The sequence below is a fragment of the Acipenser ruthenus genome, chromosome 39 (assembly GCF_902713425.1).
Source record: "Acipenser ruthenus chromosome 39, fAciRut3.2 maternal haplotype, whole genome shotgun sequence".
NCBI classification, from domain to species: Eukaryota; Metazoa; Chordata; class Actinopteri; order Acipenseriformes; family Acipenseridae; genus Acipenser; species Acipenser ruthenus.
In genome coordinates this window covers 8,104,308-8,120,050 of record NC_081227.1, presented here as the reverse complement: position 1 = coordinate 8,120,050, position 15,743 = coordinate 8,104,308, and the positions used below count along the sequence as shown (strand labels likewise).

General features: G+C 38.7%; 1 protein-coding gene across 6 annotated transcripts in view; it reads right to left on the bottom strand.

The window, feature by feature from the left end:
• The window catches only part of LOC117968461 (major histocompatibility complex class I-related gene protein-like), a 57,535-nt gene extending 42,509 nt beyond the window's left edge, over positions 1 to 15,026 (bottom strand). For 5 of the 6 annotated variants that reach the window (XM_059009618.1, XM_059009619.1, XM_059009615.1 and 2 more), the window contains exon 1: positions 8,999 to 9,204. In XM_059009618.1, the coding sequence (XP_058865601.1) occupies positions 8,999 to 9,053 (55 nt within the window). In that variant the 5' untranslated portion in view covers positions 9,054 to 9,204. Of the gene's footprint in view, positions 1 to 8,998; positions 9,205 to 14,945 lie in introns of those variants that run through there. The other variant, XM_059009617.1, reaches the window with a different exon arrangement.
• Between the last annotated feature and the right edge of the window lie 717 nt (positions 15,027 to 15,743).

The following is a 15,743-nucleotide window of genomic DNA, read 5'->3' as shown; positions in this document are numbered from 1 at the left end:
GATAAGAGACCTTGTGTCTACAAGCTTCTTGTCCAACATTGACCTCAAGCTAACAAGATATTGGTGCTGTGGACCAGGAGGGGCTAGGCTCTAAGACTTTTAGGAATACAAAGCATAAAGGGGCTAAAAGGCTCCCAGGGACTCCCGTTGGACCAAGAGGTTCACAGGGAGAGTAAGAGATAATACCACTAGGACTTAAAGGGTCTAAGGCAGAACGGAGAGAAGATGACAAAAACCAGATGTATGGACCTTTTTGGGGCACCAGGGGTTTGAGGAATGCACTGAGTTCAGAGGTCGTCACACTGGACTACACACACACACACACACACTCACACTCACACTAAATGAAATATATGTTAACAGGATAATGAGTTGTACCTTTTCTATTGGTTAAGTGTCAGAGAAAGAGGAGGAGAGAGACACCTATGCAGAAGGGTATTTAATGTCATGCAACAATTGTAAGAACGAGTATTCTGTGTCCTGTACCTGGGACCAGACTCCCTGCATATTTCAATAAACCTAACAACTGACTGAAGAAAAGGACTCTGTGCAGTTTCTTGAATCTACTTACTCACCATCCTCTTTTTTAAGTTACATCATTTATTATTGTTTTTGTTCACCAAGTTAATTCTGTATAATGTAAATTTGTTAACTTTTGCTATTTAAATCATCAGATTAGACAGCACAAGCCAATACCTAAAAGCAGAGTCAACAGTGTGTGCACAATTTGTGATTGGATTGTTTTCATAAAAACACTGTAGTTATTTTATTAATTCTTATTTCAATCGAACTCTACGAGTTGTACCGAGTGTCCAGAAATGTCCTGCTGCCCCTTTAAGTAATACAAGGAAGCAAGGTCAAGAACGGGAAGGATTAGACAGCGTGTGTGGATAGACACGGATTAGACAGCGTGTGTGGATAGACACGGATTAGACAGCGTGTGTGGATAGACACGGATTAGACAGCGTGTGTGGATAGACACGGATTAGACAGCGTGTGTGGATAGACACGGATTAGACAGCGTGTGTGGATAGACACGGATTAGACAGCGTGTGTGGATAGACACGGATTAGACAGCGTGTGTGGATAGACACGGATTAGACAGCGTGTGTGGATAGACACGGATTAGACAGCGTGTGTGGATAGACACGGATTAGACAGCGTGTGTGGATAGACACGGATTAGACAGCGTGTGTGGATAGACACGGATTAGACAGCGTGTGTGGATAGACACGGATTAGACAGCGTGTGGATAGACACGGATTAAACAGTGTGTGGATAGACATGGATTAGACAGCGTGTGTGGATAGACACGGATTAGACAGCGTGTGTGGATAGACACGGATTAGACAGCGTGTGTGGATTTTAATACAGTCAACCACGGTTAACCTGACTGGTGGATAACACCTTCGCTTAATTCAGACAGTCTTGGTCCCGGATTTTCTCTATATAAAATATATTCATCCTGCCTCTTATTTATTTATTTTTTTAATCGACAACACGCTTTACTCGTAACTCGACACTTATTACCGGTACTAAAGAGATAAAAACTATTAAAGACTAGTGGATAACTGGACACTGTCGTTTCACGTGACTGATCTCTGACTGGAAACGGATCGTTCATTCATTCCTTCACAAATACCGAGTGCAGCTGCTTACAGTATCAGTGCACGAGTCAGAAGAGAAACAGGAGCTCTCCTTCTTACAGTATCAGTGCACAATGAGTCAGAAGAGAAACAGGAGCTCTCCTTCTTACAGTATCAGTGCACAATGAGTCAGAAGAGAAACAGGAGCTCTCCTTCTTACAGTATCAGTGCACAATGAGTCAGAAGAGAAACAGGAGCTCTCCTTCTTACAGTATCAGTGCACAATGAGTCAGAAGAGAAACAGGAGCTCTCCTTCTTACAGTATCAGTGCACAATGAGTCAGAAGAGAAACAGGAGCTCTCCTTCTTACAGTATCAGTGCCCAATGAGTCAGAAGAGAAAAAGGAGCTCTCCTTCTTACAGTATCAGTGCACAATGAGTCAGAAGAGAAACAGGAGCTCTCCTTCTTACAGTATCAGTGCACAATGAGTCAGAAGAGAAACAGGAGCTCTGATTTCTTACAGTATCATTGCCCAATGAGTCAGAAGAGAAACAGGAGCTCTCCTTCTTACAGTATCAGTGCCCAATGAGTCAGAAGAGAAACAGGAGCTCTCCTTCTTACAGTATCAGTGCACGAGTCAGAAGAGAAACAGGAGCTCTCCTTCTTACAGTATCAGTGCACAATGAGTCAGAAGAGAAACAGGAGCTCTCCTTCTTACAGTATCAGTGCACAATGAGTCAGAAGAGAAACAGGAGCTCTCCTTCTTACAGTATCAGTGCACAATGAGTCAGAAGAGAAACAGGAGCTCTCCTTCTTACAGTATCAGTGCCCAATGAGTCAGAAGAGAAACAGGAGCTCTCCTTCTTACAGTATCAGTGCCCAATGAGTCAGAAGAGAAACAGGAGCTCTCCTTCTTACAGTATCAGTGCCCAATGAGTCAGAAGAGAAACAGGAGCTCTCCTTCAACTGGCTTTAAAGCTCAGGTTGCAAGCTTGCCAGCAGAACTTTCAAAGCGTGTGTTTTTGCATGCGAAACAAGCGACAATGCTTGATTTCTGTGTGAAACTAAGTTGTTTATTATTGTTTTTGTTCACCAAGTTAATTCTGTATAATGTAAATTTGTTAACTTTTGCTATTTAAATCATCAGATTAGACAGCACAAGCCAATACCTAAAAGCAGAGTCAACAGTGTGTGCACAATTTGTGATTGGATTGTTTTCATAAAAACAACACTGTAGTTATTTTATTAATTCTTATTTCAATCGAACTCTACGAGTTGTACCGAGTGTCCAGAAATGTCCTGCTGCCCCTTTAAGTAATACAAGGAAGCAAGGTCAAGAACGGGAAGGATTAGACAGCGTGTGTGGATAGACACGGATTAGACAGCGTGTGTGGATAGACACGGATTAGACAGCGTGTGTGGATAGACACGGATTAGACAGCGTGTGGATAGACACGGATTAGACAGCGTGTGTGGATAGACACGGATTAGACAGCGTGTGTGGATAGACACGGATTAGACAGCGTGTGTGGATAGACACGGATTAGACAGCGTGTGGATAGACACGGATTAGCCAGCGTGTGTGGATAGAGACGGATTAGACAGCGTGTGTGGATAGAGACGGATTAGACAGCGTGTGTGGATAGACACGGATTAGACAGCGTGTGTGGATAGACACGGATTAGACAGCGTGTGTGGATAGACACGGATTAGACAGCGTGTGTGGATAGACACGGATTAGACAGCGTGTGTGGATAGACACGGATTAGACAGCGTGTGTGGATAGACACGGATTAGACAGCGTGTGTGGATAGACACGGATTAGACAGCGTGTGTGGATAGACACGGATTAGACAGCGTGTGTGGATAGACACGGATTAGACAGCGTGTGTGGATAGACACGGATTAGACAGCGTGTGGATAGACACGGATTAAACAGCGTGTGGATACACGGATTAGACAGCGTGTGTGGATAGACACGGATTAGACAGCGTGTGTGGATAGACACGGATTAGACAGCGTGTGGATAGACACGGATTAAACAGCGTGTGGATAGACACGGATTAGACAGCGTGTGTGGATAGACACGGTGAGAATAGCAGCAGCAGAGTGGTAGATTAGTGCAGGAGAATAGTACTAAACATCATTAATGTTAACTAATAAACCATGGAGTAAATTTCATGTGAATTGAGACCCACCTGTGCATCTGAATCTTCATTACATGCTTACTAAAGAGGAAGGACATTACACCGAGTTTGTACAGGACTGTGATTGATTCATTCACTGCAGGTCTTTCAACCCTTTTCATAAGGACATTTAACTAAACTTGTGAATACTGTAATACTGTATCCGTGTGAGTTGTGTTACTCACATGCATGTGAATGCCATTGCTCATTGCACCCGTGGTTAACTCGACACCTTGGATAAGTCAACACTAATGGCGTCCCAGCTAAGACTTCTTTGCACCCTTCAAACCACAGACCCAGACACCACAACTGCACGTCTAACACTTTCATGCACTTTAATTCACACAGATAAACAAAAAGGTTTAATCAAAACAAAAGCCTAACTGATAAAAGGACAGCCAAGCTGTTTCCCCGTTTACAAGACAGTTGAAAAACTTACAACACACAGTTATCACTCGAAAAAACAGCACTCACACTTCCAGGGGTCCATTATCTCATATCTATGAAAATACCTTTTCTGAGGGAGTCCAGTATCTCATAGCTATGAAAATACCTTTTCTGAGGGACTGCAGTATCTCACAGCTATTTAACCACCTTTTATTTTATTGGATAATGCTGTAAATAAATTAACAATTGATACATGTTCCTGCAAACATATATTAAATATCAAATTCAACATAAAAATAGACATAAACCATATTCACGAAAGTAAAACTTTGAGCACAATACAACAATATGAAATTTACAATTAAAGTTCGGGAGGAGGGTCAGACACCAATCTCCGCGTCACCAAGCTGAATCATTCAATTTACACATTAGCTAATTAAATTGTTAGCACTATAAATACCCTCTTCACTTATCTCTCAGTTGCGTTTTGATTTCATCGTAACCCACCACCTCCCCATCTCCACCTTTCTTAATAACAATTTTTATGTTTTATCAGTGGAGGTCTCAGCCTCGTCGTCGGCCAGGCAGCGAACCCTCAAACCAAGTTAGGTTTGATGCCAAATGAATGTGTATATACAGCATACTTTTCTGTAAAATCGCATATTCCGCATTCTCTACAATAAATATTTGTACTAAAACATTTTGTGATTGGTGTTTGTCCCGAACTACTTAAATACGATGACATAGTGTGAGGCACAGCATGAGCTGCAGTACCTATTGTTTGCAATAGTTATTTATATCACCCAATGCTTTCAACTGCAAATTGATTAATTTAATACATTTTTATTATATATATATATATATATATATATATATATATATATATATTATATATTATATATATTATATATATATATATTATATATATATATATATATATATATATATATATATATATATATATATATTGTGAAAGGATCAACCTCACTCGGGTTCGTTGCCCCTTTAAGAATGTGACCCAGACACGAGAAATTGATTTTTTTTCCAGCGCTCACGCGCTATTTTTTTAATAATCACAAAAGTAAATAAAACAAAGTACACAAAATAAACACCTAGCTCTTCTGAGCATTAACTACACACGCAGGAACCTAACTATTACAGGACGGCTAAGCCGTTTCCCTGTTCCAACAAAACTCAACCACACAGGTTTGCACTGTACCTTTTCTCGGGACTGCCAGGAAGCAGAGCACTCCTTTCTGCCTCCTTCCATTCAGCAGCCCTGAGCAGACTGCCTGCTCTCTTTTTAAACCCCCGCACCTGGGCCTAATTTCCAATAACGCCCAGGTGCGGATAATAATTAACAATAAAACAATTAAACAATTAACAAAACAATAAAGCAACACAAAATCAAACCAGTGCATTTCTATAGCAGGGAGGTTTTAACCCCCTCCCTGCTGTTTCTCATAACCCGCTATTTTACAATATATATATATATATATATATACACACACACACACACACATACAAACAGTACCAGTCAAAAGTTTGAGTACACTTGCTGGAAACTAGGTTTTTTTCATATTTGACAATGTATTACTTCTGTAAATACTTGAAAATGAAAACACATGTTACAATATACAAAACAAAACATAAGGAGTATCAAAGCAATGTTCAAGAGAATTGAAAATTGTCTCTAAATCTTGGATTCCTCAAAATAGCCGCCCTTTGCCTTAATAACACGAGGCATTCGGTTAACAAGTTTCAGCAGGAAATCACCCGACACGTCTTCCCAGCTCTTCTGCAGCAATTCCCAGAGATGTAGGACACTCATGGGTAGCTTTGCTTTGACTCTTCTGTCCAGTTCGTCCCATACAAGTTCTATGGGATTGAGTTCTGGAGACTGGGCAGGCCAGGTCATTAGATTGAGTTGTCCTTCACTTCCCTTCTTCGCCAGATAGTTCTTGCACAACTTTGAGGTGTGTTTCGGGTCATTATCTTGCTGAAGAATGAAGGACTGCCCACCTAGCAGTAATCCTGATGGAATGGCATGCCTCTGAAGTATGCTATGATAGCCATGCTGGTTGAGCTTGCCATGGACTTGGTAAAGATCACCAACTCTGTCACCAGCAAAGCAACCCCAGACCACGACACTGCCTCCTCCATGCTTGACAGTGGGAACCACACATGCACAACTCATGCGCTCACCCTCTCTGCGTCTTACAAATACTCGGCGGTTGGACCCAAATATTTCAAATTTTGACTCATCGGTCCATAAGACCGACTTCCACTCCTCAAACGTCCAGTTTCTGTGTTTTTTGGCCCAGGCAAGTCACTTCCTCTTATTCTGCACTCTTAACAATGGGTTCTTTGCAGCATTCTTCCAGTTAGGCCAGCTTCACGCAATCTCCTCTGAACAGTTGATGTTGAAACATCTGTACTTCTAGTAGCATTTAGCTGAGCTTGTATTTCAGGGGCAGTTAATCGCCGGTTTCGCAGACTTGTGACTCTAATGAACTTGTTCTCCGATTCTGAGGTCACCCTTGGTCTGCCTGACCTTGTTCGGTCCTCATGAGTGCCAGTTTCTTCAAATCGTTTGATGGTCTTGGCCACACCAGTTACAGACACTTGCAAAGTTCTTGCAATTTGTCTTAAAGATTGACCTTCATTTCTTTTTTCTTTGCTTAACTGAGCGTATTTTGCCATTTTCTGCTCTCTTACATCCAGGAATGACAAACTTGTGCCTATGCTACCTATATTTATAGTAATCATGGACCCTCACCTGTTAACAATAATTGGTGACAAAAGGTTAATTAGGTAACATGCTAGTTAACTCAGAGAACATCTAACAAAGACACTTTTATACGTAGGCCAGTGTTCTAACACCGTGTTATACACATTTCAGACTTTTAACTGACTTGGGCTTCAGACTGAAATCCCCTTGCTTTGGGGGACCATTTCATTGAAATTGACAAGATTTACATTTTCATTTAAAAATAAAATTTTTGAATGCAATTCACTTATGATTATCAGCTTATATAAGTACACGTATCATATAATGAAATATTAAGTGTTTATAGACAAGTTTATACAGTTAAAAGCATAGATAATCATGAAAAACCTGGTTTCAAGCAGGTGTACTCAAACTTTTGACTGGTACTAATTTATATATACAGTATATATACACACACACAAACACACACGTATGTATTTTAATAACATTTTACCTGACGTTGCAATATATTCATACAGTGTTACTCTGAGGTTGGATAAACAGCAGTTAAACCTACTGCTGGATGGACTGACTGACTGCAACATGAGTTAAATGAAGCCACTGCTGGCAGGTTGAAATTGAAAAACCCTTTTTGTCCCGTCTTTTTGAAGACTCACTTCCACATTTAAAACTCAATTAAAACCGGTTTAAACAGAACGTTGCCATTCACCATCAAGTGGACAGGAATTTGGTACGCTGCAATTACCCTAGGTTTTTTTCATCGTCTCTCCTGTCTCCATTCTCCCTGTCTACGGAATAAAAACACAGTAAATAGAGGCAGAAATGCTTTTTTCATTTTATTTTTTAAATGTAATCGCTGGCAACACTAGTAAACCTGATGCTTTATTCTAATCATACTGAATAGCTAATAAAATACATGTTTATTAGTACTACTGTCTTACGTACATAGTTTGCTTTCAACTACTGTCATCTTTTTTTTTTTTTTTAAGTATAAATTTGTCTTGTCAAACACACAGTTTGTGTTACAAGGTCCGTTGTATAAGTAAACAAACACAGAGAATGATTACTCATCTGTTAAATAGCATCTTATAAATAAAATAAATAAATAAAATAAAATAAAAAATAAATTACAGCTTAAATACATGAACTTTCTTTAGTTGCCTGCCATGGAAATCACGTGAACTGTTCGCATTACTAACCGTGTGAAAAAGCACGAAGCAGAACAACCTATTTATTAATAAAACATATTTTATTAAACATAAACAGCTAAATGTGAATATCAATATAATATAAAGTCGGGGTTCACAATTGCACGGGCTGCAGTTTCTCATAGGTATAGCTATGCAGAAGTGAAGGCCCGCACTGTCTCTCATGCCATGGTGCAGTTTCTCATAGGTATAGCTATGCAGAAGTGAAGGCCCGCACTGTCTCTCATGCCATGGTGCAGTTTCTCATAGGTATAGCTATGCAGAAGTGAAGGCCCGCACTGTCTCTCATGCCATGGTGCAGTTTCTCATAGGTATAGCTATGCAGAAGTGAAGGCCCGCACTGTCTCTCATGCCATGGTGCAGTTTCTCATAGGTATAGCTATGCAGAAGTGAAGGCCCGCACTGTCTCTCATGCCATGGTGCAGTTTCTCATAGGTATAGCTATGCAGAAGTGAAGGCCCGCACTGTCTCTCATGCCATGGTGCAGTTTCTCAGGTATCTGTCTTCCTCCAATTACTGTCAAGTCGGTCCCTTTCGCTTGTTTTGCAGCTTCGCCCGGTTCACTGCTTATTCCAGTTTCACGCGAGTTCAGGACCTCAATTAACACTTGATTTTCTTTCAATACTTTTGCATTTATCTGTTTAGTCCGTTTGGCATCGTTGTTGTTTTGTTATTTGGTCTACACGCACACACAGTAACTCAAATAACAGCCGCAACAGACTCGTCAGAAGGGACGCCTTGTTAACATTCACACAAAATACGATTTACTTTCAGAGTGGCGACTGCCAGTTTCAAACTATTTGTTTTTCCTTAAAGCAGGCACATCCTGCGAGGAAGCCTCGTAGTATTTGAAATGTATATTTATTGAAGACAGTAAATATTTCTAGTGTAAAAACTGACCTGCAGCAGCTGCATGAACCCAGCAGAGAATCCCGAGTACAGTCATCCGGATCATCTCCGATAGTCTTCACAAAGCAATGTATTTAAATACCATACTCGGTTATAAACAATGGATTTGTTTGTGACATGGATATTGAATGTTTGTCACAGAATTCTTCAACATATTTTGCCAACCATAACTAATCAAACTGCTTATCAGAAACTCTCTGTCTGGAATTTTGTGATTGGCTACACAAACGTGGTTCAGCCAATAGGAAGCGAGCGTCAGGAGTATCTGGGTAAAATAGTGTTTTTTAGGCGTCTCTGAAGTGAAACATTATTGTGTTGTAAAGAAAGCAAACATGCCTGTGTGTATGACAGCAGACGATTAAGTTTCACAACATCGGGGTTTCTATACGGTATGGAAAACCTGCATGGAGCACGATAGCAAAAGCCTGCAATCGTATGGAGGCTTGTGGTGGCAAGATAAGTGACGAGACCAAACTACTGTACAACTAAAATAATCACACTGTAACGATAACTAAATAAATAACTAAAAAACACTGATAATTGTAGCCGTTGATAAGAGCTTGAAAAAGTAGCACATTTGTGTAAATTATATTTTAGAGAAGGCAGTGTAAAAGTGTATAATTACATTTCTTAATATTAGTTTGTAATGTAACTATTAAAACGTTTGCACAATACATTTCAATTATATTAAAACACAAATACATTTCAATCACATGAAGATCTTTTTTAGTTAACTGATTTAGAACTGAAATGTTTGAACATAGCATAGAATTTGAAGATGCCCATGCGACCAGTACATAACCCTTATAATCTTACAGCTGCACATAATAACCCTTATAATCTTACAGCTGCACATAACATAATAACCCTTATAATCTTACAGCTGCACATAACATAATAACCCTTATAATCTTACAGCTGCACATAACATAATAACCCTTATAATCTTACAGCTGCACATAATAACCCTTATAATCTTACAGCTGCACATAACCCTTATAATCTTACAGCTGCACATAACATAATAACCCTTATAATCTTACAGCTGCACATAACCATTATAATCTTACAGCTGCACATAACCCTTATAATCTTACAGCTGCACATAACATAATAACCCTTATAATCTTACAGCTGTACCTCCCTGACCACCTTCCAGCAACCTCCTCAAGATTCACCTCTTCAGACAGCACCTGTAGAACTCTTTTTTTTCCCTCTGGACACTTATCACTCTTCCTTAAATGCGCTTTACTTGCTCTTATCTGCCCCCTATTTTTTACATTTATCCTGTACTTTAGAGTACTGTAATCTGTCAAGTGTTATTTAATCTGTAGTATTTTGTATTTAATTATATCCTGATGTAACTATCACTGACACTGTTATCTGCTCCGTTATTGAATCGTATTTTGTCATACTTGTACTTGCTAGAGCTAAAGTCATTGTGTTGATCTTGCTCTTAATTGTATTATTACTTGTACTGTGATTTTTGAAATGCATTTTTGTTTATGACTGTAAGTCGCCCTGGATAAGGGCGTCTGCTAAGAAATAAATAATAATAATTATAATAATCTTACAGCTGTACATAATAACCCTTATAATCTTACAGCTGCACATAACATAATAACCCTTATAATCTTACAGCTGTACATAATAAACCTTATTAAATGTTTTGATTAATTCAGTAAATGATTGCAAAATGCAGCCGACAACTGCTACGCGTGCACATCACTTATTTTATATAGACACGAGGTAAAATACAATGCGCCAGGGGATACAGGTTTCTGAGGGGGTACTGAATTGGTTACAACACCGTTAAACTCACGATGTAACTCAGATAAAACTTCCACCAACGGGCCGTTCACATAAATTCCACTTGCCTCTGAATTAATCAAAATGCTTTGCAGCCACTCTAAAATGTACAAAACGGTATCATCACTGTTATTAATTTTTAGCCACAATAATATTTGTTGAGCATAGTTCTGTAGCTGGGTCGCTATGTCGGGCCTAGCAGCTTCAGCCATGTGAACCTAATAAAATAAAATACGTTTAAAAAAATTAAAAACGTAAGACTTAATACCGTTATTTAATGTGCAACATTTTACATACAAAACAGGTAAAACAATAAGACCCTTTTTAATTTCTACAGACGGCACAAGACAGCTACCATATTTCAGTTTTAAAAATCAAAGCCTCTCATTGGCTGAGCAGTTAACAGGTAACAAGGAGGAACACCGATCTCCCCGATGTGGAAGGGGTGAGAATGGGCAGGGCGGATGGGATTGATTGACAGCTTGCAAGTGCATTGCATCGAATGGATAAAGTGCACACCGAATGGATAAAGTGCACACCGAATGGATAAAGCTCATATTTAATGTTTGATGCTAGTTTAACATTCAACTGTTGCATTTAACATTCAATGGTAGTATTTAACATTCAATACTTGCATTTAATATTCAATCTTGAATTTAATATTTGATGTTAAAATGTAACATTTGATACATTAATTTAATGCTAGTATTTATTATTTGATGCTAAAATTCAATATTCGATACTTGCTTAAATTTAACGTTTCATGAATTGTTATTCATTATTAAATTTTTGTTATTTTCACCTCCCATATTTAGTTACTTTAAAATAAAGCACCTTCAAATATCAAAGAAAACACAAATGTGTTCATTAATAGTGTATATTAAATAACAATGGCAATAAATGCAATTTGTTTTTGGTTTCTTTTATATTTTAAGGTGCTTTATTTTAAACTTCACATTAATAATGGAAGGGAAGCACGGAAACATAATTGCAGCGTTCTTTAATTAAACACAAACTGAAATCCTTTCTTCTCAGTAATTAATTATGTATTGCATACACAACTGAATTAAGATGAACAGTATTTACTTGCGTAGCCTACTGTATGTACTGTACTTTTTTTACTAAAACTAAAATACACACAGACTCAAACAGTTGTCTGCAATATTCTTAAATAAAGCACCGAGAGCACAGGGAAGCATGGTTAGGGTACAGGTCAGTACAAACATGGTAAACTGCAGAATTACCGTGCAAATTCACCATGGTGTGACGGGGGGGCAACTTAGTTACTATTACAACAGTAAGATTCGACCACGCCACATCAAATTTACCAGGAGCCCCGATATTGCTAAGGGGGCTAAAACCAATTCTAAAATGTTTTTCCAATATTATAACAGCAAGGGAACATTCAAAGAGGAGGTTAAATGTCTAAGAGACACAAATGGCAAAATCATAGATGAAGAAAAAAAAAAGCAAATATATTAAATGATTACTTTTCACAGGTTTTTACAAAGGAGGACACGGACAACATGCCTGACATGTCGACCTGTTCCTATCCAATTTTAAATAACTTTAGCATAACAGAGGCAGAAGTGTTAAAGGGACTAGGAGCTCTTAAAATAAACAAATCCCCTGGACCGGATGAGATCCTCCCAATAGTACTCAAAGAAATGAAAGAAGTTATTTACAAACCGCTAACCAAGATCATGCAACAGTCTCTTGACACAGGGGTTGTACCAACAGACTGGAAAATAGCAAACGTAATACCGATCCACAAAAAGGGAGACAAAACCAAACCAGGTAACTACAGACCAATAAGCCTGACTTCTATTATATGTAAACTTATGGAAACTATAATAAGATCCAAAATGGAAAATTACCTATATGGTAACAATATCCTGGGAGACAGTCAGCATGGTTTTAGGAAAGGGAGATCGTGTCTAACTAAACTACTTGACTTTGAGGATGCAACATTGAAAATTGATAATTGCAAAGCATACGACATGATTTATTTAGATTTTCAGAAAGCTTTTGACAAAGTCCCGCATAAAAGATTAATTCTCAAACTGAATGCAGTAGGAATTCAAGGAAATGCATGCACATGGATTAGGGAGTGGTTAACAGTTAGAAAACAGAAAGTACTGATTAGAGGAGAAACCTCAAAATGGAGCAAAGTAGCCAGTGGTGTACCACAGGGATCAGTATTAGGTCCTCTGCTATTCCTAATCTACATTAATGATTTAGATTCTGGTATAGTAAGCAAACTTGTTAAATATGCAGACGACACAAAAATAGGAGGAGTGGCAAACACTGTTGCAGCAGCAAAGGTCATTCAAAATGATCTAGACAGCATTCAGAACTGGGCAGACACATGGCAAATGAAATTTAATAGAGAAAAGTGTAAAGTATTGCATGCAGGAAATAAAAATGTGCATTATAAATATCATATGGGAGATACTGAAATTGAAGAAGGGAACTATGAAAAAGACCTAGGACTTTATGTTGACTCAGAAATGTCTTCATCTAGACAATGTGGGGAAGCTATAAAAAAGGCCAACAAGATGCTCGGATATATTGTGAGAAGTGCTGAATTTAAATCAAGGGAAGTAATGTTAAAACTTTACAATGCATTAGTAAGACCTCACCTAGAATATTGTGTTCAGTTCTGGTCACCTCATTACAAAAAGGATATTGCTGCTCTAGAAAGAGTGCAAAGAAGAGCAACCAGAATTATCACGGCTTTAAAAGGCATGTCGTATGCAGACAGGCTAAAAGAATTGAATCTATTCAGTCATGAACAAAGAAGACTACGTGGCGATCTGATTCAAGCATTCAAAATCCTAAAAGGTATAGACAATGTCAACCCAGGGGACTTCTTTGACCTGAAAAAAGAAACAAGGACCAGGGGTCACAAATGGAGATTAGATAAAGGGGCATTCAGAACAGAAAATAGGAGGCACTTTTTTACACAGAGAATTGTGAGGGTCTGGAACCAACTCCCCAGTAATGTTGTTGAAGCTGACACCCTGGGATCCTTCAAGAAGCTGCTTGATGAGATTCTGGGATCAATAAGCTACTAACAACCAAACGAGCAAGATGGGCTGAATGGCCTCCTCTCGTTTGGAAACTTTCTTATGTTCTTAACTCCCAGAAGGTTATGGTTAGGTTCCCCACTCAAATCCCTTCAATTAAATGAACACCGAGGAGGCAGGTATTAAAGTACAAAAATGGATTTTATTAACAAAAATATCTAAAAGATTTAGGACAAAATACAATGATTGTTGTAGCCAGGCCCTGGTAGTACCGCTTACGTCCACTAGAAAGAGAGGTCGTAAATCCTAGCAAGAAAGCACACACACAAAGAGTAATACAATGCTACAAATCAAATGGTCCCGGCGCCCTTGACAGCAGGAGCACCCGGGAATCCTACATAAAAAAAGAAACAAAACCACACAAAATCTAAACCAATCAAAATCTCAGTGCACCAACACAACAGAACAAACACAAATAATCAATACTATTGTACTCTTATCGTAAAGAAAACAACAAAATCAAATCACACACGATGGTGATCCCGGGAGCCAAAGAAAATAGCAAAAATATTGATTATTTGCATGGATGTTAGATAGCAGCTGATAATTAACTGCCAAAAAAGGCACTACCTGCCCAGCATACACACAAAACAACCAAGACAGAAAAAAATAAAAAGGACACTGTTTCCCTAAACCACTCAACTATCGTGCCGACTTCTACTGTTATTAACACAAGCTCAAATCCTTCAGAACAACACGGGGAAACTAAATATAAATCAATAATAAACTAGAAATAAACAAAATGACACACACCAAAAACAATCACAATAGCAAAGAAACGGTGTAAAACAAACGGTGATTGACACTAAAAAAACTACAAAAAGAAAATGAGTATCAACCACTTACAATGAAAATAAAACAAAATATCAATTTAAAACAAAACATTACCACCAGGCAGACACGGCTATATAAGGCACAACATTCCACGTCTGTCCTGTTCAGTAACTATAAACAAACAAACAAAAAATTAATAATTAAAAACAATGTTCACAAGGCTAAACTCCCACCGGGAAGGGAACTAAAAAGCAAAATTAGCTTACCCTTTCCAAGTAGTCGTAGTAACAACAGGGGAAACACACGTCCAGTTACGGCTGAATCCAAACAAACGCACGGACCCAAAAGAAAAGCTTGTCCACACAGCTGCAGTGAGTGGCTTTTACTTAGTCCAAGATTGTTCATTGACTAGCCGTAATTATCACTCAATTACCTACAGGTGTGCAGAATTCTAGTCCCACCCGCTACAATGGTAGCAGTGTGGAGTAGTGGTTAGGGCTCTGGACTCTTGACCAGATGGTCATGGGTTCAATCCCAGGTGGGGGACACTGCTGCTGTACCCTTAAGCAAGGTACCTTACCTAGATTGCTCCAGTAAAACCCAACTGTATAAATGGGTAATTGTATGTAAAAATAATGTGATATCTTGTAAGGTATCAGGGCGTCTGCTAAGAAATAAATAATAATAATATATAGAAACACGCTCAGTTTTATCAATGCTTTCTGTTTCTGGGGACCCTTTCTTTTAGATCTATTTGGTTTGTTTTCACTGTGTCAGGGTCTGCTCTTCGTTTAACACGTCGCATTCAGTTTGTCCTGTTAGTTTTTTATTTTCTGCTGCTTTCTTTTTTGTAATCCTGCCATTTTTTTTACCTATTAAAGAACTGCTTCATTGACACTTCAATACAAAAAGCGGGCATTCCAGGTTTCCCAGGTTGCTTAGAACACATCAATGTGATCTGGCAACAAATTCAATCACCTAAAAAGGAGAGGAAGGAGCTCCATGTGACATTCCTGGATTTGGCTAATGCATATGGTTCAGTGCCACATGAACTTCTTTGGGCA